The sequence below is a fragment of the Nicotiana attenuata genome, chromosome 1, assembly GCF_001879085.1.
Source record: "Nicotiana attenuata strain UT chromosome 1, NIATTr2, whole genome shotgun sequence".
Lineage (NCBI taxonomy): Eukaryota > Viridiplantae > Streptophyta > Magnoliopsida > Solanales > Solanaceae > Nicotiana > Nicotiana attenuata.
In genome coordinates, this window is record NC_031989.1 from 104,510,017 (window position 1) to 104,537,219 (window position 27,203).

General features: G+C 37.5%; 1 protein-coding gene across 4 annotated transcripts; it reads right to left on the minus strand.

Annotated features, from left to right (window-relative positions):
* Positions 4,177 to 26,716, minus strand: LOC109231586 (WD repeat-containing protein 91 homolog). 4 transcript variants are annotated; one of them, XM_019397244.1, is made up of 18 exons: positions 26,567 to 26,716; positions 23,832 to 24,005; positions 20,286 to 20,394; positions 19,713 to 20,141; positions 19,507 to 19,629; positions 19,095 to 19,236; positions 18,810 to 19,027; positions 18,627 to 18,685; positions 18,338 to 18,432; positions 14,981 to 15,083; positions 14,746 to 14,840; positions 14,573 to 14,635; positions 9,864 to 9,939; positions 9,643 to 9,751; positions 9,316 to 9,428; positions 9,130 to 9,188; positions 4,942 to 5,050; positions 4,177 to 4,565 (listed from the first exon to the last, which is right to left on the minus strand). In XM_019397244.1, the coding sequence occupies exons 4-18, from the start codon at positions 20,128 to 20,130 to the stop codon at positions 4,431 to 4,433; spliced, it is 1,917 nt and encodes a 638-aa protein (XP_019252789.1). In that variant the 5' UTR covers positions 20,131 to 20,141; positions 20,286 to 20,394; positions 23,832 to 24,005; positions 26,567 to 26,716; the 3' UTR covers positions 4,177 to 4,430. The 4 variants fall into 4 exon arrangements, 3 of the variants coding, with proteins under 3 accessions (XP_019252789.1, XP_019252793.1, XP_019252785.1); XR_002068812.1 differs by lacking the exon at positions 23,832 to 24,005 and adding an exon at positions 4,688 to 4,856 and having other exon boundaries at positions 4,484 to 4,565; XM_019397248.1 differs by lacking the exon at positions 23,832 to 24,005 and having other exon boundaries at positions 20,308 to 20,394.

Genomic DNA, 27,203 nt, shown 5'->3' on the forward strand with positions numbered 1-27,203 from the left:
GCTCAACAAAATCGTGGCCTAATGAGTGGCCTTAAGTAGTTTTTTCTTTAAAAAAAAAAAATTAATCCATTTTACCTCTTTATGATTAACATTATTATATAAATAATATAGGCATTTAGAAAAGAAGCAAGTCTTTTATTATAATTGAGTATATTGATAAGAGTATTATCTTTTACTTGTTTTATCTTTCTTTAATACTTTTAATTCAAAAAATAAGTCTAAACCATCAATATTTTTGATCGTTAAGGCAATGTATTTCCAAATCTCGCCACCTAGTTATATCAAATTCTTATACCTCTAAATATGAAATCAAAAATATTTTCATACGCTGCACACGTTGGTTATGCATGACGAGAAGCAAGATGATGTAGGATGGGTTTGAAGGACAAAAAGGTCTATTAAATTCTGTTTAAAACAAAAACGGATATAGCTGCAAAACAGTTTGAAAAGTGGGTACAGGATAAACATCACTACACAAAGTGGTTGTCCCGTATAATTTTTTACGTAAAATTGCCATCTCAACCACCTCAAACCAAACGAGAAGAGAAATGGTAAGAGAGGAGTTTGGTTGGTGGGGTTAAGGGTTATTTTTAACACGGGTAACAAAAAACAAGGTCGAAGTCGGTTAATGGGGCGAATATTATACTCAAATTTGGTTAGACAAAGGAGCCGCGTGGCCCAGTTAAAAAGTGATAACGCATCAATTTGTGGCCCACATGCCGCACCATTAAAATGTGGTAGCTTTAGGTTTAAAAATAATGTCGTATGTATTTTTAGATCAATATGGACGGAAGGTAAATATTAACTTTAATCAAACGATATGGGTAATTTTGACTTTTTTCGATCATTAATTGTCATTTTGAGATCGTAGAGAACGAGTATTAATACATGTTTGATTTGGATTATGAAATCTACTAGATTCTACTTTTAACTATCTAAATAAGTTAATTAATCAATTATCTTGAGGCAATAGACAGCGCTCCAAAAGTTGATTTGTTTTCATGACAATCAAAACACTGACTGATGAAACTAACTTAATAAACACATACAATAAGCAAATTAATCTAAAATCATTCATATTATATTTAATTACTTGAAGCTATTCCCTCGTCAATGTATCCGATAGTTCAAAGCTAACATATACTGATTGGATACAGCAAAATCATTTGATCCACTATTGCACAATCTCCACGCCTGAAGGATTTTTGCGGCATCGTGTGACGACCCAAAGGGTCATCACCGGTTTTCTCTCTTTTTCCGTGCTTCCGAGGCCTTGAAAACCTCGCTTTTAGTTGCCTCGATTTGCGTGCGCAGTCCGGGCGCGTAGCCGGAAAGCTTTTATGTTGAAACATGTGAATTCTGTGAAAAATTTGTAGAATTTTGATATTAATATGATTAAAGTTGACTTCGGTCAACAATTTTGGTAAACGGACCCGGACCCGTGATTTGACGTCCCGGAGAGTCCGTAGAAAAATATGGGACTCGGGCATGTGCCCGGAGTTGAAATCCGAGGTGTAGAACCCGAGAAAAAGAATTTTTCTGTGAAATTATTTTTCTAAAATTTTTAAGGAAAATTGATTAAAAGACTGAGGTATCGGGCTCGTATGTTGGTTCCGACGCCCGGAACAAGTCTTAAATATGTGTTTAGCGCTTTCTGTAAAGTTTGGTCGAAATCGGACGTCGTTTGACGTGTTTCGGACCTAAATATCTAAAATTTGAAGTTTATGAAGTTAGAATGAAAAATAATGATTTTGGGGTTTGATTCATTGATTTTGATGTTGTTATGGCGATTTGATCGCTAGGTTAAGTTCGTATGAGGTTGTTGAGTTAGTGTGTGGGTTTGGTTAGGAGCCCCGAGGGCTCGGGAGTGTTTTCGGAGGTGTTCGGGGTGGTTTTGGACTTAGGATGATATCAGATTTTCTGCAATTTTTACATAGGGATTTCTTCGTCGCGTTCGCATTAGTTCCCCCGCGTTTGCATAGCTTCAGGTTGGTCTCCTTCGTGTTCACGTCCCCATCATCGCGATCGCGTAAGCAAAATTCAGGGCCCCAGTAATTCCTTCTTCGCATTCGCATTTCACCGTTCGCGAACGCGTAGATTTGCCATTTCCCTAATCGCGTTCGCATGATCCTTCTCGCGTTCGCGTAGAACAATGCTTGGACCCCCCTCAGTTTTCCCATTCGCGTTCGCATTCCCCCATCGCGAACGCGAGGCCCTGCCCTGTTGCCCATCGCGAACGCGTCTTCCCTCTCGCGAACGCGTAGGGCAAATTCGCCCAGTTATATTTTTAATTTCCAGAATCATAACACACGGGATTTCTTCACTTTTCTCACGAGCTCTCTTCTCCCCACTCTTCAAGACCTCTTGGGTAAGTAATTCCTCGCTCATTTCCTTCACTTTTCCTTCATTAATTAGCAAATTTCTAAGCCTAAATCATGAAATCAAAGTAGAAATTAGGGGTTTTGGGTAGAGTTAGGGTTTTGAGAATTTTGGGTGATTCAACCTCAATTTGGGGTCGAATCTTAAAACAAATTGCATATTCGAACTCGTGGGGTTATGGGTGATTGGGTTTTGGTCCGAGCCTCGTGTTTGGACCATGTGGGCCCGGTGTCGAATTTTGGTATTTTTGGAAGAATGCTAGGAAATTCATTTCTAGGCTATGGGATTATGTTTTTGAGCCATTATTGATATTATTGAATTAATTATGCCTAGATACCATTGTTTCGGAGTCGGATTGTAGAGGAAAGGCGGTATTAGAGAGTTGATTGCTATTCTCGGACCGAGGTAAGTATTTGTTCTAACTTTGGCTTGAGGGAATAAGACTAGGATGTTATTTGCTATCTGCTAAATGTCTAGTACGGTGTATAGGCATGGTGACGGTTATCTATGCACCGGAGTCTATCATGACCGTGAGTCCTAATTGTGTTTGATTCGGATTTTTGTGATACATCTTCCTTGTTTAATTGATAAGTTTCATATAATGTGAATGGTTGAGGAAGAAATGTGGTTGGTATATTGTTGGAGCGTTGGCTCGAACTGGAAATTGATAATTGAGAAAGAAGTGACTAAAAGAGGAAGTGTTGTGATTATTCCCTTGCCGGGACGCGTAGTCTATTATTGTTGTTGCTCCCTTGCCGGGATTTAAGCATTATATGTATTCTCCCTTGCCGGGATATTTGGGCTGTTAGTTGTACCCTTGCCGGGTTAAATCGTTATGTTGTTGAATTCCCTTATTGGGGCCTTCTCTAGAAAGATTATATGTATTATTAATTATGAAATGGGATCGTGTGGCACGCCGTCCACTTATGAATTATGAAATGGGATCGTGTGGCACCCCGTCCACTTATGAATTATGAAATAGGATCGTGTGGCATGCAGTCCACTTATGAATTATGAAATGGGATCGTGTGGCGCGCCGACCACTTATAAATACATACTACGGGATCGTGTGGCACGCCGACCACTTATATGAGTTATAGTATTGATGTAGTTTCGTTGTTATATCTGTTGATCTGTTTTCACTGTATCCCCCCGAGCATGCCCCTTCCCAGTTTTATTTGGTGTTTTTCTGCTGTTATTTCCGTTGCCTCTGTATATATACATCTGCACAGGTTGTTTTTGGTAGGTCCTGTCTAGCCTTGTCACTACTTCGCCGGGGTTAGGCCAGGCACTTACCAGCACATGGGGTCGGTTGTGCTGATGCTACACTCTGTGCATCTTTTTGCACAGATCCAGGAGCAGCTTTTGGACAACAACAGTAGGATTGCCTGGGAGCTGTCTTCAGTCCAGGGACTCACGAGGTAGCCTAGCTGGCGTTCGCAGGCCGAAGTCCCTTCTATGTTTTAGTTTGTTTTCTTTATTTCGAGACAAACAGTATGTAATATCATTTCAGACTTGTTTTTAGTACTCTATAGCAGTCCGTGAGCTAGTGACACCAGACTCTGGGTAGAAATGTGTTTCAACTTCCGCAAATTTTTTTGGGTTTTCAGTTATCTATATTTTAAAGACTCCCGCTTTTATTTAAATGACCCGTTATATTTATATTGTTATTGTAAAAATGTCATCAGTGAAAAGTTTTGCATATTTGGCTTGCCTAGCTCCGACAGTAGGCGCCATCACGACTCCCAATGGTGGAAAATCCGGATCGTGACACATCGTAAGGTCCCAAAGAGTCCATGAAGCAAGACCTCTCTTCTTCTGTGTCCTTTTTTCCTGTTAATATTTCCGTAAGCCTCATTTACACCAAGCTAGCACCTTTATATTCTACTGTTGCTTTCAATGATGCCTTTGACTAATGGTTGTAATCAAAACTTAAAATTGGACAGATAGCTTTCAAGGTCCACATAGACACACTGGATAACAAATAAAATTTACATTTTCTATTCATCGGACTATCCGAAACAACAACTCATAAGAGAAACCAGAAGCTGTCATGCCATAGATGTAACCCGAACCGAGTGATCTGCAGATCCAGTCAAGAAGATGGGCGACGTCGGATGCCAGTCTACAGTTGTTATAGATGCACTGTGAGGAAGACTTCTCATCCCATATGCATGACCGCGGACCTAAGACAATTAAGAGGAATTATTTATAGTCAAAAAATATTTAAACTGAAGCAAACCAGCAAGGCAAGAAATAACAGTAACTGGAAATGAAGAGGGGGCATAGCAAGGACCGATGAAACTACATCTTATCAGACTGCTCCTAGGCCTTCTGACACCATATGTGCAGTGCTATTCCCAACAGTACTTGTTAAATACTCATAAACAACTATTAAAAGAGAGATCCAAATGGTTTACTGATGGGAAAATTCAGTGACCCCCACAAGTGATCTCCATTTTCAGATAGCGGCCAACCTAGAGCTTATGAACAAATAGTTAAGCTCTGAGACAATCAAGGCAAAGGGACCTAAACACATCTATCAGCGTGAAACAAATTTACCTGGTAAATAGGCGCTCTCAGGGAGTTCGATGTCACCAGAAGTCTTCTTCCATCAGCATCGAGAGCCATTTCATGCTTATAGTGTAACGAATTCTGAAGGTTACATAATCTGCAACAGGGGAAGAATAGATGTCAAGAGTCTTATTCTACAACACAGGGAAAGAAAACATCTTTCAACTTAGAGAACAATTTAATGGGGAAAAGGAAGAAATTTTAACAGATATTACCCTGCTACTTGATAGAAAGTATATTCAAGCACAATGCAGTCCGTACGAGCAAAAAGATTCATGTATATTTCTTTTATTCTTTCCACAGTTAGTATACAGTCCGAAGGTCCAAACAACCTATTTATGCAGTTTTATAGAAAACAAAGGAATTTATGGCTGAATCATCCCACAGAGCTAGTATGAACAGTTTGAAGGAGACTTCATGTCAATCTAACCATGTCGTTCTCTTCATTGCCTATTGAATAGAGAGAATTGATCTATACTCATCAAAACCTTCATAAAGTGTCCTAGCACCATGCCAAAATGAGATGGATATGAGTTTTCACTGCTTGCCAATGAAACCTACTAAATATTCGTACATCCTTCACAAGCACCACAAGATTCCCCTTAAGGTAAATGTCACTATCCTAAAAATTTTAAAGCCTGCATTATGATGAGCGTAGATGAGTTAGCTGCTTTGACAATAGTAACTCTCAGGGATCGTTTGGTAAGCGACTAAGTTATCCTGGGATAATATTCCCTGGACTATTTTATCCCACCTGGGAGGTGGGATAAAATAATCCCAAGTTTGATGGGATAAGGGAGGATAATGTGGGATATCCAGTATTAAGTCTGGGATTAAATTTATACCATGTTTGGTTGATGGTATAAATTTATGGGATAAAGTTATACCATCAACCAAACATGATATAAATCTAATCCCTTACCTTATCCCACCTTAACCCGCGTACCAAACAACCCCTCAGTGCATGACCAGTTTTTTAGTAAAAAGACATAACTCCACCCACAACTATACAATTATCCATGCAAGTGGAGAAGCCTTTGAAGAAAGGTACTTGTGAAATAATGAAAAAAATTACATTATTGATGTCTTAAGTGTTTTTACAATAGCCCTACTCATATACAGTCAAATTTCTCTATAACAGCCTCGTTTGTTCCGAATAATTTTGGATGCTATAGCGAAGTGCTGTTATATAGAACATATATTAAAACATAACATGAAAATAGGTTCCGGAAAAGCTTTGCTTTTATAATTATGGATGATGTTATAGAGAGGTCTGACTCTATATTATTTAAATAGTATTATATAGCTAGTTTTCTGCTAACTATCTAACACTCCCCCTTAAGCTGGTGCATATAAATCATATGTACCGAGCATGTTACAAATATAACTAATATGAGGACCAGTAAGGGACTTGATGAAAATATCTGCAAGTTGATCACTCGAATTCACAAACTTTGTAACAATATTTCCTGAGAGTATCTTTTCTCTTACAAAGTGACAATCAATTTCAATGTGTTTAGTCTTTGTTAGATAGTTATGTGTAAATAGACATAATCTCATATGTAGTAGGAGTAGATGTATTATATATAGCACTCATTGTATCATTGTTAATAGGTCAATAATATAATTTTCCCGTGTATTATTTTTCACTAGGTATCACAGCGTGAGTGAGACACATCTGGGAAAGTCGAACGATCATCGCGCGTCAATTTCCGACGACTTTCTAGGGCAGGTTTACGACAAATCAATTTCTCCTGGTATTGTGCAAAAACAAACAGCACCACAAGGTCCCCCAACCCCTGGCGACCAAACCCCAACAAAAATCTCCGGCAGCTGACAGCTCACGCGCCGTTCGGAGGTCAGATTTCCTAGCGACATCTACTCCATACGTCGGCGCGTGGAAATAGCCCATCAATTCAAAGCCAACCCATACCATTTTCTTTTTATTCCGATCACTTTGAAACTTTTCCGGCAATTACAGTTCTTTTTCCCCGGCAGGAACGGTGTTCTGAAATTTTCTAGTTATTTTGCTGACTAGTTGAAGCTGGTTATTGATTTGGTTGATTAGAACTCACTTCAATCCAATAATGTCTCTCAATTTAGATGTTTTTGGCTCCAAAAATAGCGGAGCTGGAAATTCAGTCTTTATGATTATTTCTGAACCCTTACTTGGGAGATCAATTTATTTATCTTGGGCTTCGTCTGTTAAGTTGTGGTGTAAAGGTCAAGGTGTTCAAGTTCACTTAAACAAAAAGGCCAGTGAGGGAGATGAAAAGGCCACGGCGCAGTGGGAAAAGATCGATGCTCAGTTATGTAGTATCTTGTGGCGATCTATTGATTCCAAGTTGATGCCTTTGTTTCGTCCATTCCAGGCATGTCATTTAGTTTGGGAAAAGTCTCGTACTTTATACACTAATGACATTCTCGTTTTTTTTTCTTTTTTCCTGTTCGTAGAGCTATATTTTTGTCTGTTATTTCTTTTGCTTCAGTTATTTACTATATCACTGTTGTTTATATATATCGATGTTGTTACTTCTTATTGCTACTGCTCCTTTTCATTTTGTCCTTGAGTCGAGGGTCTTCGGAAACAGCATCTCTACCTCCACGAGGTAGGGGTAAGGTCTGGGTACACACTACCCTCCCAAGACCCCACTTGTGGGATTATAATGGGTATGTTGTTGTTGTTGATTATAGTGACACTTTCTCTCCCGTGGCTAAAGTAGTATTTGTTCGCCTTTTTCTGTCCATGGTAGTTCTTCATTGGCCTCTTTATCAATTGAACATTAAGAATGCCTTTTTCCATCGTGATGTTGAGGATGAAGTCTATATGGAGCAACCACCTTGTTTTGTTGCTCACTGGGGAGTCTAGTAGTCTTGTATGTCGATTACACAGGTCACTCTATGGTTTCAAATAATCTACTCAAGCCTGTTTGGTAAGTTCGGCACAGTTATTTAGGAGTTTGGCATGACTCGTACTAAAGCTGATCACTCTGTGTTTTATCGGCATTTTGCTCCTAATCTGTGTATTTATCTAGTGGTTACTGGCAATGATCGGGATGGTATTACAAAGCTGAAGCAACATCTCTTTCAGCACTTCAAGACTAAGGATCTAGGTAGATTGAAGTACTTTCTAGGTATTAAGGTCGCTCAGTCTAGCTCAGATATTGTTATTTTACAAAAGAAATATACTTTAGATATTCTTGAGGACAAAGCAATGATGGGCTGCAGACCTGTCGACACTCCTAAAGATTTGAATGCTAAGCTTCTACCATGACAGGGGGAACCTCTTAGCGATCCTTCGAGAAATAGACGATTGGTTGGAAAATTGAATTACCTCACACTGACTAGACTTGACATTTCATTTCCTATGAGTGTTGCGAGTCTCGCAATCTTCGGTATACAAAACCAACTCCAGGCAAAGGATTACGATTTGAGGACCGCGGCCACGAGCATATTATTGGATACACAGATGCTGATTGGTCAGGATCAGCTTCTAATAGACGTTCTACATCTGGATATTGTGGTTTAGTAGAAGGTAGTTTGGTCTCTAGAAGAATTAAGAAACAGAATATAGTTGCTCGATCGAGCGCATAAGCAGAATACTGAGTCATGGTTATGACAACATGTGAGCTAGTTTGAATCAAACAGTTGCTCAAAGAATTAAAATTTGAAGAAATCAGCCAGATGAAATTCGTGTATGATAAGATAATCAAGCTGCCTCATATTGCATCAAATCCAATGTTTCATACGAGGACTAGATTGACTTTCGCTTCATCAGAGAAACTCGGGGAGATGTTATTACAAAGTTCTTGAAGTCAAATGATCAACTTGCAGATATTTTCACCATGTCCCTCCAGGGTCCTCGTATTAGTATGTAACAAGCTTAGTACATATAATTTATATGCACCAGCTTGAGGGGAATATTAGAGTTAGTCCATGTAAATATAATCCCACATGGAATAGGAGTAATATATATATTGTGTATTGTTATAAATAAGGTCCTTGTATTATAGTTTAAACACATCAATAATATATTTTTCCCGTGTCAATGTTTCTCAAAAATAGCATGTGAGATGCACATGCATGAGGCCAGGGCTAGAAAAACCTTGCTAGTTAAGTGGAATTGTCATACAAGAATGAAAAACCAAAACTAAAGGATTAAACAATCCTATTTACCTGCTGCAATCTGTTGACCAAAGTACTTTGCCTTGATTCTGCAAACTCCACTCAAATATCTGCTTCACAAGCTACTGAGTTAGATTCTTCACAATGCAGCTAACAAAGCAAAGCTTTCAGCAAGGAGATAACCGTACATATATGAAAGAAAAATAAAGTGGATTTGGTGACTGCTGAATAACTTGCCTTTCCATCTATACCCAAAGTGAAAATGCTTGTCTCATCAGAACCAAACAAAACAGAACTAATTGCAGAATCATGTGCCGGCCATCCGGTAATTTGCAAGCCAACAGACATATCTATCACCTTGTTAAGGTTATGCTGGCTATGGAGGCCAGCGAAGTTATGAACGCATCTCAACTAACTGAACAGGTTCGTTCCCTAAATACCATTACTCACAATCATCCAGAGAGAGAATAGGCAGAGACAATGCAAAATAAATTCAAAGGCTTCTAATGCAAGGTATAAGAGAGGGCATCGACACACTATATTCACTAGTTCAGACAAGGATACCAAACATGTGTATCATTCCATCAGTAGCTGCAGCTGCTAAAAGTTTTCCATTGTGATTGAAGCATACTGAAGTAATTGCAGGTGGATCTTCGCCAAGAGGAAGGACCGTCTTCAATAAAGTTCGAAGAAAGTTAGGCTTGAGAATCCTCTTGCTGAAAGGGAAAGAAATAGTATTGAAAATTCAGCATTGGATACAACTGGGACCCAGAATATGAACATACCATAGCCTTCCACGTCCTCATGTTCCAGACAGTTAAAGAAGCACAGCCCAATTTGCCAATGTCACTCGAACCACGCCTACAAAACTGCCATTTAGGATCGGTTCTTGAGGCTAACAAGAACTACCAAATACATGTTAATTAAGCATATCAGAACTCTCACATAGGTCCCCTAATAATTCTTTAACCAGAATAAATAAATAAACTACAAAGTAAAACAAGTGAATATTTTAACTGAAAAAGAATCTTGCTTCCATTAGCAGAACAGTTTTTTTTAGAAAGGTAACAGGTATTTACAATTGCAAAAGGCATTGTTCATCTTACAAAGGCTTCAAAAAATTCAAAAAAAGTTTCTATATCCTCTACATAATTTTCTTTACACCAGAAAAGGAAGGACAAAAAGCACTTCATCTTGATTTTCTGTATAGATCAAGAATTGTCTTCAAAACACTAGCGATCCTTTCTTGTCATACAGTCCACCAAATGCAGGCAGGAACCACATTCCACCATTTCTTCTGTCTGATACTACCTGCTGCATTCTTTCAGCTCCCCAACAGATCCTTTGTATCTCTAGGCATTACACAATTGATCCCAGCCAAGGACAAAAACCATTGCCATAAGATACAAGTGACCCTACGATGAAGGAATAAATAGCTATTGTTTTCTGCTTGCTCTCGACATCAAAGAGAAGATGCCTTCAGAAGATATTATTACAAAGTTTGTGAAGTCAAATGATCAACTTGCAGATATTTTCACCAAGCCCCTCACTGGTCCTCGTATTAGTTATATATGTAACAAGCTCGGTACATACGATTTATGTGCACCAACTTGTGGGGCAGTATTAAAGTTAGTTCATGTATAGAGTGTGTTGTTTGTATAGGTGTCCAACATTGATAGTGAAAATTTTAGGTATATGTACACACCATATATAAATAAGGCTCCTTGTTTTATACTCCCTTCGTTTCAATTTAGATGACGTAGTTTGACTTGGCACAAGGTTTAACGAAAAAAAAAATATTTGAAACATGTGGTCCTAAAAGCTTAAGGGCAAAAGCTTTATCGGGCCATGATATTTGTGTGGCTAGAAAAGCTTCTCATTAAGGGTAAAGTAGGTAAAATGAAATGTTTAAAGTTAAATTGTTTTCAAATTTAGAAATATATCATTTTTTAAAATGGACTAATAAGGAAAATGTGATATTTAAGTTGAAACAGAGGGACTAGTAAATTAATTTCAATATTATAATTTTCCTGTGCTATCCTCACATGACCCTTATGGGTTATTAGGGTTTTTAGAATCAAACCATGTTTTTTCATGCTTCCTCTTTAGATTGAAGGAGATATTGAAGTAGCTAATTCATTTGAATAAGGCAAGTCATGGTAAAAGCATTAAGGTGACTGGTAACCTTCCCATAATGGTTTTCTGATATCTAGCATGTTTTCTATTGAATTATGCATGTTTTAAAGGGAAAAAAGGATAGATTTCAGATTTTTTTTTCTTTTTTTTTTTTTAGAGAAACAAAACTATAGATTTTGAGAAAGATAAAATTTCAGATTTTTAAGAATGTCTTTTTGCATATACAATGCAACTTGCATGAGGTGAGAACAAGTGAACGCTTGTGTTGAAGAGTTATCAGTTTTGGCTAATGTTTTAAGTGCTTAAATTAATCTATGCCTATGATAAAATGCATGATGTGTTTTCTTATGTGTATATGCTAAAGCATGTTTCAAATTACTATATGTTTGTTTTTGACTTGCTAATTTGTTTCAAGTGAAGCTTTTCAGTTATGTTCTAATGCATTGAGATACATTATGCATTCTATACAAGTTTGGCTATATGGCTAAAGTAGAAGTATGGTTTGGAGGAACCTCTAGTAGGGCTAAGATGATATTCCCTTTAGGAAGGGGGTATATCATATAATGCTACACGTCAGTGTTATGGTTCTATAACACTTACGCTACTCAATCTCACACAGTAGCGACAAAATCAGATGTGCTACCACCCTTAGCTGACGAGGTGGCATCATACTTTCGTGATGTACACATGATGTACCAGGATGCCTAGCTGATTGGGTTAGGATCGGATCGCCATGTATGTATGCATGGTCACAAGGATACTTTGCTGACCGATACTAATCACAAAAAGAATAAGAGCGACTTCACTGAACATTTTGGGACGACGCAAGGTGGTCAGACTCTAAAGATGTGTACTTTCAAAGTAAAGGAATAAGTATCAATTTTCAGCATTCAGATGGTATACTAAAGAGGATTACTCACGAGTTACAGGCCATGAGCACAATGTACAGATATTCACATTACCGTTTCAAAGACTATTTTTATATTCAAAAAGGTAGAGCTTTCAATTATGTTAACAGCATTTAGCTCATTATATTATCTTTGACGGATCAGTGTTTTCAACTCTGTACATAGCATGTATTTTGTATAACTTTTTGTCCAAAGGGTTAACACAATTTAAATTTAACGCCCTCAATTAATTAAATAAATAGATTTTAACATAAAAGATTTATAGAAAAATAAGTTAAACAAATTTAATAGAAAAATAAGTTAACTTTCTCTCATATCAAGTACTCCCTTCGTTCCAATTTATGTGAACCTATTTGACTGGGCACGAAGTTTAAGAAAGAAATGAAGACTTTTAAAACTTGTGGTCCTAAATAAGCCATAACATTTGTGTGGCTATAATTCTTTTGAAATGTGTGGTGTTAAACATGTCAGAGTGTTCATGTGGCTATAAAAGCTTCTCATCGAGAGTAAAATTGAAACTTCAAATTAAATTGTTTCATATATAGAAAGGGGTCATTCTTTTTGGAACGTAACAAAAAGGAAATAGCTTCACATAAACTGGAACGTAGGGAGTAACTACTTGGCATATATGCTATAGTTATACATTTCTTAGTCATGTTGCAACACACTTGATTATACTTATGTTTATGTACCATACTTATGTTTGTCTCCCATACTAATGTTTGCCTCCCATACTAATGTTTGTCTCCCATACTAATGTTTGCCTCCCATACTAATGTTTGTCTCCCTGAATCCTAAAATTTAGGAGATCCCGAATTTGATTCTTAGATCCGTACACTAGTAGGATATTTGCACCCATATCCTTGCAACATAGTCGGAGACAATATGATACTTGAAGGTGTTGAAAAGGGAGGACGATATAAGGATGTCAAGAAATGGGTCTTAGGACTAACTCAGCCCCAAAAGCCAGGTCATGAGATGAGCATTGCCCAAGACCGTATATGAGGAGACAACAACCCATTTTTTCTACCAACATGGATTCCCCTTCCCCCCCCCCCCCCCCCCCCAAAAAAAACACAAAGACTAGACATCTGGAGGGGGGACAATATAATTTGAGGGTCTAACATTGGGCAAACCCATATATGAATGAATCCGGCTCTAATACCATGTTGAATTGTGTAACCAACTCGTTTAAAAGCTCAAACAAATGGTCACACACACGTCAACATGTTACCAAAGCAGTTAGAGGTCTTCATTTCAAGTCTTACTACCACCCATTATCAAAAAGAACTTTTACGAAGGTGCCTGATTCTTTATGTCCAAGCATGTGGAAATTCTTTTTGATAATGGATAGCAATGAGACACGAACAGCACCTCTGTCTGCTCTGGTACCATAAAAAGAAACAGACTTTGGGCCTAACTCAACCCCTAAATCAAGACGTGAGGATTTGCCCAAGATAATATAAGAAGACAACATCCTATTTTCTCCACCAATGTGGGACACTTAACACCCCTTCATGCCTAAGACTGGACATCTAGAGCATGGATAATATAACATGGGGCCCAATATTGGGTAAACCAAAATAGAAATGGGTGTCGCTTTGATATCATGTTGAATTGTATAACCAACTCGTTTAAAATCTTAAGCGTTTAGATGAGATGGTCACACATACTGCAACATGGTATTAGAGCAAGTAGAGGTATCTTAGGTTCGAGTCTCAACACCTCCCATTATCGAAAAGAATTTTCACGTGTTTAACCCGTGAAAAAAGAACCATGCCTGCACGTGGGCGTGTTGAAGACACAATTAAGAAAAATAAGTGTTCTCTTTCTAACGGCATAAGCATTTAGATGAGATGGTTATACACACTTCAACCAAAAAATTGTCTTACAAGACCTAGAATCTCCGGAAAAATCAGCACGGACTTAACTAAGAATAGAAGACAATGAAAGTAAAAAATACATATAAGCAATACGTACTAATTGGGTTAAGCCTTAACTGTTGTTGTACTTATATTGAGTACATTGTTTGTGAGGAATTTTTCAATCTTTTTTATATGGTTAGGGATTTGTATGGTAATGTAGGAATAAGTATGTGATTTGAAGGAACCTCTAATTAGAAAACCTCTTAATTTGTACTAAAAGATGACTATTTACTAGTATTGGGATGAAATGGACCCGAATTAAGGAAAAATAAATATTGAGAACTGCTGGTACTAGTTATTAGTATTAGTATTTTCACTAGACAAGTATATATCTACAATAGCTCAACGTAGAGAAATTATAAGAAAAACATTCTTAAGCTATTACCTTCACATAACAAGACATCAAAGTAATAACATTCTTAAGCTATAACTTTTAAGTAACAGGACATCAAGATAATAGATAGAGAACTTTAGATCAAAAAAGTACATCGAGAAAGTAGAAGAACAGGTAGAAGCAGAAGTTACCCTCCCGATGCTGCAGCAGACACAAAAATTGGCTCCACAGGGCTGCATTTTAAGTCTAGCACACTACTTCCAGGAAACATGAAATAGGAATGAGAAAAAGAACAAGTAAAATAGTGTCCAAGTATTTCATTTTTTTCCCCAAAGAAGAGAGTAAATCAATGTGTGTGAGGAACCTCGGGAATGCTTCAGTGCAGCTAAGATCACAGACAACACGCTTAGCATCGACATTCCATACTTTGATTCCTCCATCGGATGTGCCTATGAGAAGCTTTTTCAAGATGAACATTAGTTCCAGAAGCATTAGAGTTCAATCCAGTATTGAAACTAGCAACTATACTAATTTTCATGAAAAAGAAACAAGAATCATGGAAACATAATGTATGTATATAATATTGGCAGTGTCTATACCAAACGGTCAGATTTGCACTCCCACTCAAGTGACATGATCTCTGCCCCACAATAGATGGTTGCATTTCTTGATGCTGGTGCTGATGAGTCATATGTCCATATCCTTCATAAGAATACATAAACATCAATACAAGTACCGGATTCAGATATTTTTGGGCAAGTCAAAAAGTTTCATCGATAATACACCAAGATGGTGTCACTCTACAGAGTGTGGATATACATCAAACCCCACAAAGTCCAACCATATATATATATATATATATATAAAATCCTTTTACACCAAAGAATTGATCTCAGGAAAAAGAATAAATGAAACAAAAGGGAGCTCTTAAATCTCCAGAAAGAGTTTTCTACACCCTTGAAATTCTATTATTCTCTCTCTAAATTACCCAAAAAATACAATGAGAAATATCCTTGCATAGTTCTTTTTTCTGGTCTCCAGCGTTTTCATCCCCCAGCTCCATAACCTCTGCCGCCGTTCTAGGCAGCTCTCTATCAATTAGACATGGAGAAAACTAGAGCTCAAAACTGTCAGGAAATGCAATTTAGTAAAAGATGATTCACCTCCCATATGCTTCTTACACCAACACCAATTTACTATGCATTTTCACTCCTTCAGATAATCTGCCATCAGAATGGCATCCCAGCCGTAAAACATGTAAGAAATGTTAGTGCTATCCTCATGCACTCGCGTCTCTTGTGCTACACAAACAATTATAATATGATTTAACTGAAAATTGTTGTGAAGCTTCTCCTTCTCGCAATCTCTCGACCTCCCCAAACTGTTTACATCAATAGACGTTCTGTAAGAAATGGTTCAATTAATCCCATTCTAAATCTATTGTGGGTCTTTGAACAGGTCTCCTGAAAGAGAAGTCACAGGATACAATCTCCTTCCTTGAAATCTTGACCATCATAGCCTCCTTATCCATCTTTATACAGTTATTTTGGAGTGATAAATTCATGTTTTTAGGAGTTGTACCACTATACCAAACATCCAACCAAAATAAAACATGCCTACTATTACCACTTGCAAAATTAATGAATTAAAAAAACTTTTTCCTTATCTTTCACAGTTCCTGTTAGATAGTTATGTAAATAACCCTAGTCTCACATGGAATAGGAGTAGAATGTGTATTGTGTATAGTTATAAATAGGGCTACTGTAAAACACTTAATAGAATATCAATAATATATTTTTCTTCCGTGCTTTCTCACATGGTAGCAGAGCGGTAGTGAGAAACTACTCGTGCAATCTACCAACGATTCCAGGAAGAAACAGTCGTCGTGCAACTTTTCCGGTGGTTGTTTGCGTCAACACCATTTGTTACCGTTGTTGTGCATAAACCAATACCACCACAGTGTGGTGAGTTAGTTTATGGATTCTCACTGTGATAGTCATTGGGATGCAGTTGACGCATTCTTCGATAAATAAAATCAGCTCAAGACAAAGGATTATTGTTTGAAGACCGAGGCCATGAGTAAATTGTTGGATACTCAGATGGGCAAGATAACCTCTGACAGACGTTCTACGTCTAGATATTGTGTTTTAATAGGGGTAATTTGGTCTTGGAAGAGCAAGAAACAAAATGTGGTTGCTCGGTCTAGTGCAGAAGCATAATATCGAGCAATAGTTGTGGCAACATGTGAGCTAGTTTGGATCAAACATTTGCTCAAGGAGTTGAAATTTGGTGAGATCACTAAGATGGAACTTGTGTGTGATAATTAAGCTGTCATTCATATTGCATCAAATCCAGTGTTCCATGAAAGAACTGAACACATTGAGATTGACTGTCACTTCGTCAGAAGAAAGATACTCTCAGGATATATTGCTACAAAGTTTGTGAAGTCAAATGATCAACTTGCAGATATTTTTACCAAGTCCTCACTAGTCCTCGTATTAGTTATATATGTAACAAGCTCCGTACATATGATTTGTATGCACCGGCTTAAGCGAGAGTATTAGATAGTTATGTAAATAACTCTGGTCTCACATGGAATAGGAGCAGAATATGTATTGTGTATAGTTATAAATAAGGCTACTGGAAAACACTTAAGAGGATATCAATAATATATTGTTTTCCCGTGTTTTCTCACAATTCCCTTCCACACACTAGTTTCATACGAGTTGGTAATCCCCTCGGAGAATCACTTGTATCGCCTACCCCCATATTTTTCCTGAACATCATTATTCACGTGACTTGGTTCATGCTTTAATTGAGCCGATGGTCTATCGAAAACAGTCTCTCTACCTTCACAAAGGCAGGAGTAAAGTCTGCGTACACACTACTCTCCCAGACCCCGCTTGTGGGATTTCACTGGGTATATTGTTGTTGTTATTGTGGTCTTCATGTGCAAACCTCCATAATTGCTGGCCTAAAAAAGTTTGGCAAAGTACATGTGTAAATTTACAATCCTCCTACTCCATATATAGCATGTTTGGCCAAGTTTCTCCAAGGCCAAAAGCATTTTTTTTCCAAAGTTGAGGTGTTTGGCCAAGCTTCTAGGAAGAAAAGGAGTGTTATTGAGTAGAAGCAGAAAAAAGTAAATTTTCCCAGAAGTACTTTTTTTTTTTTTTATTTTGCACCGGGTGTCCGAGTCTCTAAGAGCCCCGACTAATCCCGGGGGTGCACAGGCCCTCGGCAAGGAGTTTCCCGCAAGTGCACCACGGTTAATTCAGGTTTTACCCAATCCGATGGCCCTCAGAAATTGTTTGCACCCAGTGGGTTTCGAACTTGAGACCTTGAAAGGGAGCAAACCCCAAGGCTCAAGTTACTTTTTTGAAAAGCGTTATTGGGAAAAATACACTTAGAAGCATTTTCTAAAAGCTTGGCCAAACGCTAATTGCTACTCAAAAGTGCTTTCACAGTGATTAGCCAAACACAATCTGATTTTCACAAAAAGTACTTTTCTGAAATGCACTTTTAGAAAAAAGCATTTTTCAAAATAAGATAATTTTAGAAGCTTGGCCAAACAGGCTATTAGTGTTGTAACGTTTATCTTACCTACCAAATGGAATCATCCTTCTCCCTCTGTCCCATTTGATAAAATATCTCTCATCAACTATTCAAGCATTTACTGACATATGACGCAATGGAAAACAATAACATGAAGAATGTAGGAAATATTAAGTGTATACAATTTGGTAAGTGCATAATTACAAAATTAAATCAAATCAAAAACTTTAAGTGCATAATTACAATATTAAATCAAACAAAATCCTAATCAAATCTCTGATAAGGTACTTCAAACCTGTTTTCAGCTTTACTTTATCACTTTAGATAAGGTACTTCAAACAATTTTGTCATTTTTTTCAGCAACATTTATACGAGGATGCATGTAAGTTAGGGGAACATACCTAACTGTCCCATCCACAGAAGCACTGGCAACATTGTCCCCAGTAGCAGAAAAACGGCAACGACTTATTGGACTTGTGTGGCCCAAGAATGTCTCCTGTAAAATATGATTGCAGAGTTATCAATTAACCCCACCTCAGTGTCCAAAGGAAGAATAAATACAGCTTATATGCCTATTATGTTATAATAAGCATCAATCGAAAATGAAGACAGGAGGTGCTGAAGTAATTAGAGAGAAAAGAACTGAAACTCAGCCTATTAAACTCAAATTTGTCTCTTAAAAGAGTCTACCTGGAAGTCTACTCTCACTTCAGAGAATTCTTCTTCTCTTTGCGCTCCATTTCCAGTGTCTGTCGAAAGATCACGTAATAGCTCATTTCAGAATGAATCATCAGAAGAAGAAGGAGGACGAGGAGGAGGAGGAGGAGGAGGAGGAGGAGGGGGAGGAGGAGGAGGAGGCATCACTTCTCTCACCCTGACTTTGACTACTAATTTTAGAAGTTGAAACTTGAGTATCATCAGGCCTGATATCATCAATGTGTTTAGGTTCTCTTTCACCTGCTTGTGAAGTTGCAGAAACACAAATATCACGAGATGCCATAGGTCTGAAAACTGTAGGTTCCCCAGAACCAGGATGAGGATTCAATGAGCTGTTTGTCCCGACAATGACTTCTGTTGCTAACAAAGCATTACTGAGATCAAACAATGCAGTTAGTAGCCTTTAAATTTTCAGTAAGAACCCAATGTAACTGCTCTCACCTCCTAAACTGACGTAGCTGAGCCTCTTTCTCCTCCAACAATGCTTGAAGTTGTGCAAGTTTGAAATTAAGTTGCTTGATATCTCCTTTGAGGCGACTCACCATGTTCCTTTCAGAACTGATCTTCATTAACGCAGGGATACGTGACATGGCTAAGGAGAAACTCAATGAAAGCACAGTGGTAAAGAAAACATATGGTTAACAATTAAAAAGCAAACATCTGCAACATGGTAGACTGCCCATCATCGATGACATGCATCAGGGTGAGTGAATCTACTTCCTAAACAACCAAGTCCAAAGATATCAACAGAACTATAATTAATATCACCTGTAGGGCAACTACTCGAATTAAAAGCTAGAAAATTTATGTGATAAATCGGATAAAAAATGTGACAATATATACTTAAGGATATGAGTACCGTTAAACATCTTGCTTACAAAATTTCTAAGAGATAGATGTAGCGCATTGGACCACTCCTTAGAAAAGTACACCCGAAACTGGGGATCTGATTGAGGAGTTTTAATATATGGAATTGCTGCATGAAATGTTTACATGTCAATTTAATATGAGAAGAAAGTTTCATAATTTAGTAAGATAGAAAACTGAAAGAGGACCCACCAAACCACGAGGCCCACTCTTGGTCTTTTTGCAGCAATTCACTCCCATGTATGTCAAACAACTCTATCACTTTGTCCTTTCTGCCAGCTTGTATGGCATAAACGATATAATACCGTAAAATAGAGACATCTAAGTTTGATATGATAGAAATAAGTTCTGTCTCATAAGAAGAAAAGCACTGCTTGAAAAAGCGAAGGAGTTCAATCAGGTTTTCAGCTTGGAATTTGGGCACATAAATGGAAAAAATTAAGTCTAATATCTTATCAACTTGAAATACTTTGCCAATATCAGTACCCAACTCTTTGTCAAAATCCTGCAGGGTGTTCGTAAAGCCTCTGAATACTAGAAATTCCCTGACAAGCTCCTCTGCATACAGCATATTCTCCATCTTGTCTTGAGCACTTACAAGGACAGGCATGCCTTCAGAACCTGGGAAAGACAAAAAGATGCTTACTCCCCTCATAAGACAAGTACCCACGAGCACACAGCCATTAGATATGGCAATACGAAACACTCTGTAACTTCACAAGTACTTTGAATTGTAAATATGGTGGCAATCTGCTGAGTCCTTACCACAGGACAATAGAAAATTTACCCTTTGAGCTTATATGGAATAAAAAGAAATCCAGGAATCAATAACCACTGCTTAACTCCAGCTGCTCCAGAAACAGGCTGGCAAGCTCTGCAAACATAGGCATAAATTGGTTCCATGATTATTCTGAAAATAGAGAGAAAAAAGGACCCAAAATAAAAAGAAGAATTTATCTTGAATTGAGTGCTGGTCGAGTTTACTATTAGAGAAAAGGTAAGTTAGACTACATGGAATAAGAAAATTACTTAAATACCGAGATTTCTAAGTATGACAAAATTAGGAAGAATTTTCTATACTACTAACCTGAAACAGAATGAATCTAGAACATTCTGTTATATAACTAAATTAATTTTCTTTGACTTTCAACATGTCCCACTCAAGGTAAGTAAACAATTTGAATTAGCAAATCTAAACAAGAAAGCCGATCCGAGTATGCCGGAAAAAGTTATTGTTGAACAGTCATCTGTGAGAAAGCACGGGAGAAAAATATATTATTGATATTTTATTCAATTATAATACAAGGAACCATATTTATACAATACATATCCTACTCCTATTCTATGTGGGACGAGGATCAGTGAGGCACTTGGTGAAAATATCTGCAAGTTGATCATTCGACTTCACAAAATTTATAGTAATATCTCCTTAGAGTACCTTTTCTCTAACAAAGTGACAGTCAATCTCAATATATTTAGTTCTCTCAAGGAACACCGAATTTGATGCAATATGAAAGGTAGCTTGATTATCACACACAAGTTCCATCTTGTTGATCTCACCAAATTTCAACTCCTTGAGCAACTGTTTGATCCAAACTAGCTCACATGTTGCCATAACCATTGCCCGATACTCTGCTTTTGCACTAGATCGAACAACAACATTCTGTTTCTTACTCTTCCAAGATACCAAATTACCTCCTACTAAAACACAATATCCAAACATAGAACATCTATTAGAAGGTGATCCTGCCCAATCAGCATCTGAGTATCCAACGATCTGCTCATGGCCTCGTCCTCAAACAATAATCTTTGCCTGGAGCTGATTTTATATACCGAACAATGTGGACAACTGCATCTCAATGACTATCACAAGAAGAATCCATAAACTGACTCACAACACTCACCGGAAAGGAAATGTCAAGTCTGGTTACTGTGAGGTAATTTAATTTAAACCCAGCCGCTTATATCTTGCAGGATCACTAAGCGGCTCCCCCTGTCCTGGCAGAAGTTTAGAATTGGTTGGATCCATAAGAGTGTCAACAGGTCTACAACCTGTCATTCTTGTCTCCTCAAGAATGTCCAAGGCATACTTTCATTGTGAGATCACAATACCTGAGCTAGACTGAGCAACGTCAATACCCAGAAAATACTTTAATTTGCCCAGATCCTTAGTCTGAAAGTGCTAAAAGAGACGGTTTTCAACCTAGTAATATCATCCTGATCATTGCCGGTAATAACAATATCGTCAACATAAACTACCAGATAAATACAGAAATTTGGAGCAAAATGCCGATAAAATATAGAGTGATCAGCTTCACTAGGAGTCATGCCAAACTCCTGAATCACTGTGTTGAACTTACCAAACCAGGCTCGAGGAGACTGCTTTAGACCATAGAGGGACTGACACAACCGACATATAAGGCCACTAGACTCCCCTGAGTACAAATCCAGGTGGTTGCTCCTTATAAACCTCATCCTCAAGACCACCATGAAGAAAAGCATTCATAGTGTCCAACTAATAGAGAGGCCAATGGCAGACAGCAGCAATGGATAGAAAAAGGCGGACTAATGCTATTTTAGCCACGGGAGAGAAAGTATAATTATAATCGAGCCCAAATATCTGAGTATACCCATTGGCAACAAGACGAGCCTTAAGTTGATCAACCTGGCCATCTGGACCAACTTTGACTGCATACACCCAACGACAACCAATAGTAGATTTACCTGAAGGAAGAGGAACAAGCTCCCAAATACCACTCGTATGTAAAGCAGACATCTCGTCAATCATAGCCTGTCGCCATCCTGGATTAGACAGTGCTTCACCTGTAGACTTATGGATGGAAACCGAGGACAAAGACGATATAAACACATAATGGGGTGATGACAGACGATGATAACTTAAACCGACATAGTGGGGATTAGGATTAAGTGTGGACCGTATACCTTTGCGAAGTGCAATCGGTTGACTAAGAGGAGACAAGTCCGCAAAAGGCGCAGGGTCAGGTGCTGGACGTGAATCAGCTAGGCCTGATGCTAGGCGCGGACGACGATGATAAGTCAGGCGTGGTGGAGTTGTAGGTGGTGTAGCTGAAACTCGAATTGTAGGTGGGGGAGCTGGAACTCGAACTATAGGTGGTGGAGCTGGGACTGGAACTGTAGGTGGTAGAGCTGGAGTTGTAGAGGAAGATGAATGGGAAATAGTGACTGAATCTCCAAAAGACGGAACTGGTAGCACCTCAGAAATATCTAAGTAATCACCTGGACCTGTGAAGTATGACTGGGTTTCAAAGAAGGTAACATCAGTGGACATAAGGTACCACTGGAGGTCAGGTGAATAGCATCGATATCCCTTTTGCGTTCTCAAGTAACCCAGAAATACGCACTTAAAAGCGCGAGGAGCTAACTTATCTTTTCCTGGAGTAAGGTTATGAACAAAATACGTGCTCCCAAAGATACGGGGTGGAAGAGAGAACAAAGGTGAGCGGGAAAATAAGACAAAGAATGGAACCTGATTTTGGATAGCTGAGGATGGCATATGATTAATAAGATAACAAGAAGTGAGAACGCATCCCCCCAAAGGCACAACGGAAAGATGAGATTGCATGAGTAGGGCACGAGCAGTTTCACAACACCCAACATAAGAAAGGTGTGAGGATACTTATACTTTAAATTAATTTAAAATAAAATAAATTAAATAATATTCTAAAATATTATTGAAAGATCTAGATAGTAAAAGAATTCTGAATAATAGGATAAAAGCGTAGAAAACATTAAATTTCAAGAATAAAACTAACTATTTATCGATGATTATTAAGAGGAAGATATATTACAACTATAACCAAAGAACCAAATTACAACTATAACCAAAGAACCAAAAATTTGTGAAAAAATTCAAAATAATAACTTATTTGAGTTGAGAGGAAAAATAAAGTGATAGTAAATTTTTTATTAAAATAGTATGATCTAATATGCTCAAACAAGATAAATCACCGCATGATATATATAATATTTTTTAATATTAATAACGAAATGAAATGCAAATACTAATATTAAGGTGTTGGATTATTATAAATATAGAAAAAGAAAACAGGTTATCCACTATGAGATTTGCAAAATGATTTCATGTCCTGATTCTTATTAATCTAATAATTATCTATAGTTTTTATCTGGAATGTTTATATTTTAAGATTATTTACATATAATTCAAATCACAATTTGATATGATTTGTGTCAACGCATCCGAGGGTAGTAATAAATTTAATGATATGACGCAATCAATTTTAAATAAAGAATCAAAATACATGTACAAACCATCCAAACAAGTGACGATTGCAGCTCCTTCGGCTCCATCAAGCCACTTCTGTTTTTCCACACTCCCATCCTCACCATCCGGATATTCCCTCCACCTTTCAACTTCTCCTTTCACTCCCTCATCTCTTTTGCTTACAAGGCGTAGTCGATTGATCCAAAATCAAGTCTCGGATTCTGCATTCCATACACAGCAGCCAACTTAAGAAGGTAATTTCCCACGAATCGTCGAACTTACACAATACGCCATTTTCTGTTTCTTTCCAACCTTGTTTTTTTAATTGATGGCGGTGATGTTCGGACCGACTTGGGTGTTGCACCTGACTATTCCAATCTTGCTTTTTTCATCCGCCCCCTCCCTCATTAATTTTTATTTTTATTAATTTTATTATAATCAAAAGCAAATAAAAAAGATGACAAAGTTATATATGAAGTGGCAAAGTTCTATTTTTGCTTCTGTATTCTTTTTATATACTAGCTAGCAGTGTTGTCAAAAGTGCGCTTAAGCCCTGAAGTGAGGCTCAAAACATATTGAGCGCTTCGCCTCGCTTTGTGTGCGCTTTAGTATCTCATCAAGGCTCTAAGGCATACTTTTCTTTGCCAATGAGTGTAATCCTGAAAAGGCGACATTAAACAATTGATATTTCACTTTCTCGTAATTTTTTTCCAATTTCTTTGTCCATATATTTGTTATTCATGCTTATAATTATTATTGTTGGACTACATATACATATTTTTACTTTTTCTCCAGCTGCGCCTTTTTTTATTAAAGCCCATGCTTTATTTGCGCTTTACGCTTAAAGCCCCAACTGATCTTAGAGCTTTTTTGCATTTTTCGCCTTTGATAATACTGCTAGCTATGACACATAAACCTTGCAGGACATCTTTAGCTAACTAAAAAACACTGCATTTTTGTACTCCAATAAATTTATAAACTAGAGTCATGAACTTTAGAATATTAGGACTACAAACAGCAGTTTCCACTTCCTAAATGATTGAGCAATGAGCAGTAGTCTAGCAGGATTGAAATTAAGATATAGATTATGTATCCCTTAAGTGAACTATGCTAACACCATTTAAGTTATAGCTAGATAAACTGACAAGAGGCCACAAACAAATTAAAGACTAGAAGTGGTTCAAATCTTCTTTGTCAACTTTAATGGGATAGATTCCACTTTAGAACTAGCTAGCCTAATTTGTAATCCCCAGTAGACCATCTGGTATACTTCATTATTACATAGACCTCATATGATCTCAGAACCTCATGCTCCTAGATGTATAATGCAGCAAGCCACAGGCAAAGAAAATCGCACCGTAGTAAAAATTCGACTTATCTAGAAAATCATCACAACGAATTCTCGACGAAGCTTCAATCACAAATTCGAAAGTCGACCATGCACATAACCACTTTGCAACCAGAAAGTTGAATATAGCTCAATTTATCTATATTTGAACTCTTAACCGAAATTAAACACCCAAATTTCGGTGCATTTAACATCTGTATGCTCTATTATGCGAGCTGGTAAAAAAAAACTCAAGTACCAAACACCAAGCACTACATTCTGAAAGAATGTACACAACATTGAGTGTGCTAACATACATATTTAAAGCATTTCACCTCTGCTAAACTTGTCACCAACTCAGCAGCTATGTTACTCGGACACTTCAAAAATGTTGTTGGATGCGTGTCGGATCCTCCAAATTTAGTGCATTTTTGGAGGATCCGACACGGGTGCGGCATCACTTTTGGAGAGTCCGAGCAACACAGCTCAGCAGCACAAAGATTCACTACACTCGCAGGAGAGAAGCAACTAAGATGTATGTAAATAGGACATCCGTAAAATGCTAAACATTATCATACCATACTCCAGGAAACAAGCGGCTTTGGCGTGCTTATATGACCAAATGAGATCAGCAAGTAAATGAAATACCAAGGAATGGATATGACTAATGCCAGGTGGTACTTACACCAGTGAAGACAGATCATCTGAATATATCGAATCTAAAGATATGGCTATCCCCAATTTAAAGTGCATAGAATATATTTCACAGAAAAAAGAAATATATATTAATATCAAAGAGGCAAACTCACGTATTAAAAATGCCTAAGAGGCACAACTAAAAGAAGAGGAGACCTTTGAACCATGCCAAACAAATAGTATTGGAATACTATAATCTCACAAACAGTCACAAGATCATCAGAACAGTAAAAAAAACTCAAGCAGCGGTTCATTTTATAAAATAAAAAGATGGGTCGAAAAGGGGATTATGAGTTTGAGATGAAAAAAAAAGTGTGATTTTTTTCTAAGAGATCAATAATAAACAAGAGTTCTATCTAAGATGATTTTCATCCATCGGGAAAGAAGAAGGAATATTTTTTTTAAACTGTTAAAACTAACCTGCCAGACAAACTCAATGCACAATTCTTAAACAATATTCATAAACTGATTCATTAGCAACTAGGCAGTAGAATACCATCAATGTACAACAATCAACAAATGAAACAGGGATTTGAGACATGCTTTTGCACGATATAACAAAGGATAATTCATAGAATCGCCAAAAGGGTGCAGTAACAACCAACAAAAAATCAATTTCAGCTGAAGAACCTCACAAATATTAACAGACCGCAGACAAGAAAGCCACGGCAAGTCGCGATAACATCCAAAGCCGGCAAGGCTGATATTATAAAATACATAGTAACAACGCCACAAGGCAATGACTAGAAAAGATTGTACCTGGATAATAAAGCAGCATCAAGCGGATCCAGTCGCAACTTCAAATCGGCGTCTCAGTCACAGTAGTAGAGCCTCGAATGTGCATTTAGGGCGAGAGAGACGGTCTGGTAACAGATCTTCCAAAGCTCGCTGGTGGAGCCTACCTTTTTGTTTAGCCTCAAAATCAAATAACAATTTAATTTATAAGTGGTTTAATTTGTAAGGGGTCGTTTGGTAAGAGGTATTAGGAAAAATAATGCAAGCATTAGCTATATGCATTACTAATACCTTGTTTGGTACATTTTTTCAACCTGTGTATAACTAATATCATCATACTTGGTATTATACTATGTATAAGTAATGCACAGAAAACCATGGCATTAGAAATACCAAGGCTATTAATGCATGCATTAGTATGGTTAAATATAAAATTGTCCTTAAAGTCTCTTAAAGCTAGAGAATATGGATGGTATTTTTTGTAAACAACTATTTTTCTTAAAAATTATGCAATGCATTATAATTTTAATACACCACACCAAACAGTAGATAAGAAATAATATTTGCATAACTAATGCTTACATTATTAACTGATGCATTAGTAATCCATGCATTACTAATACACCTTATTCCGCATTATTCTTATACACCCTACCAAACG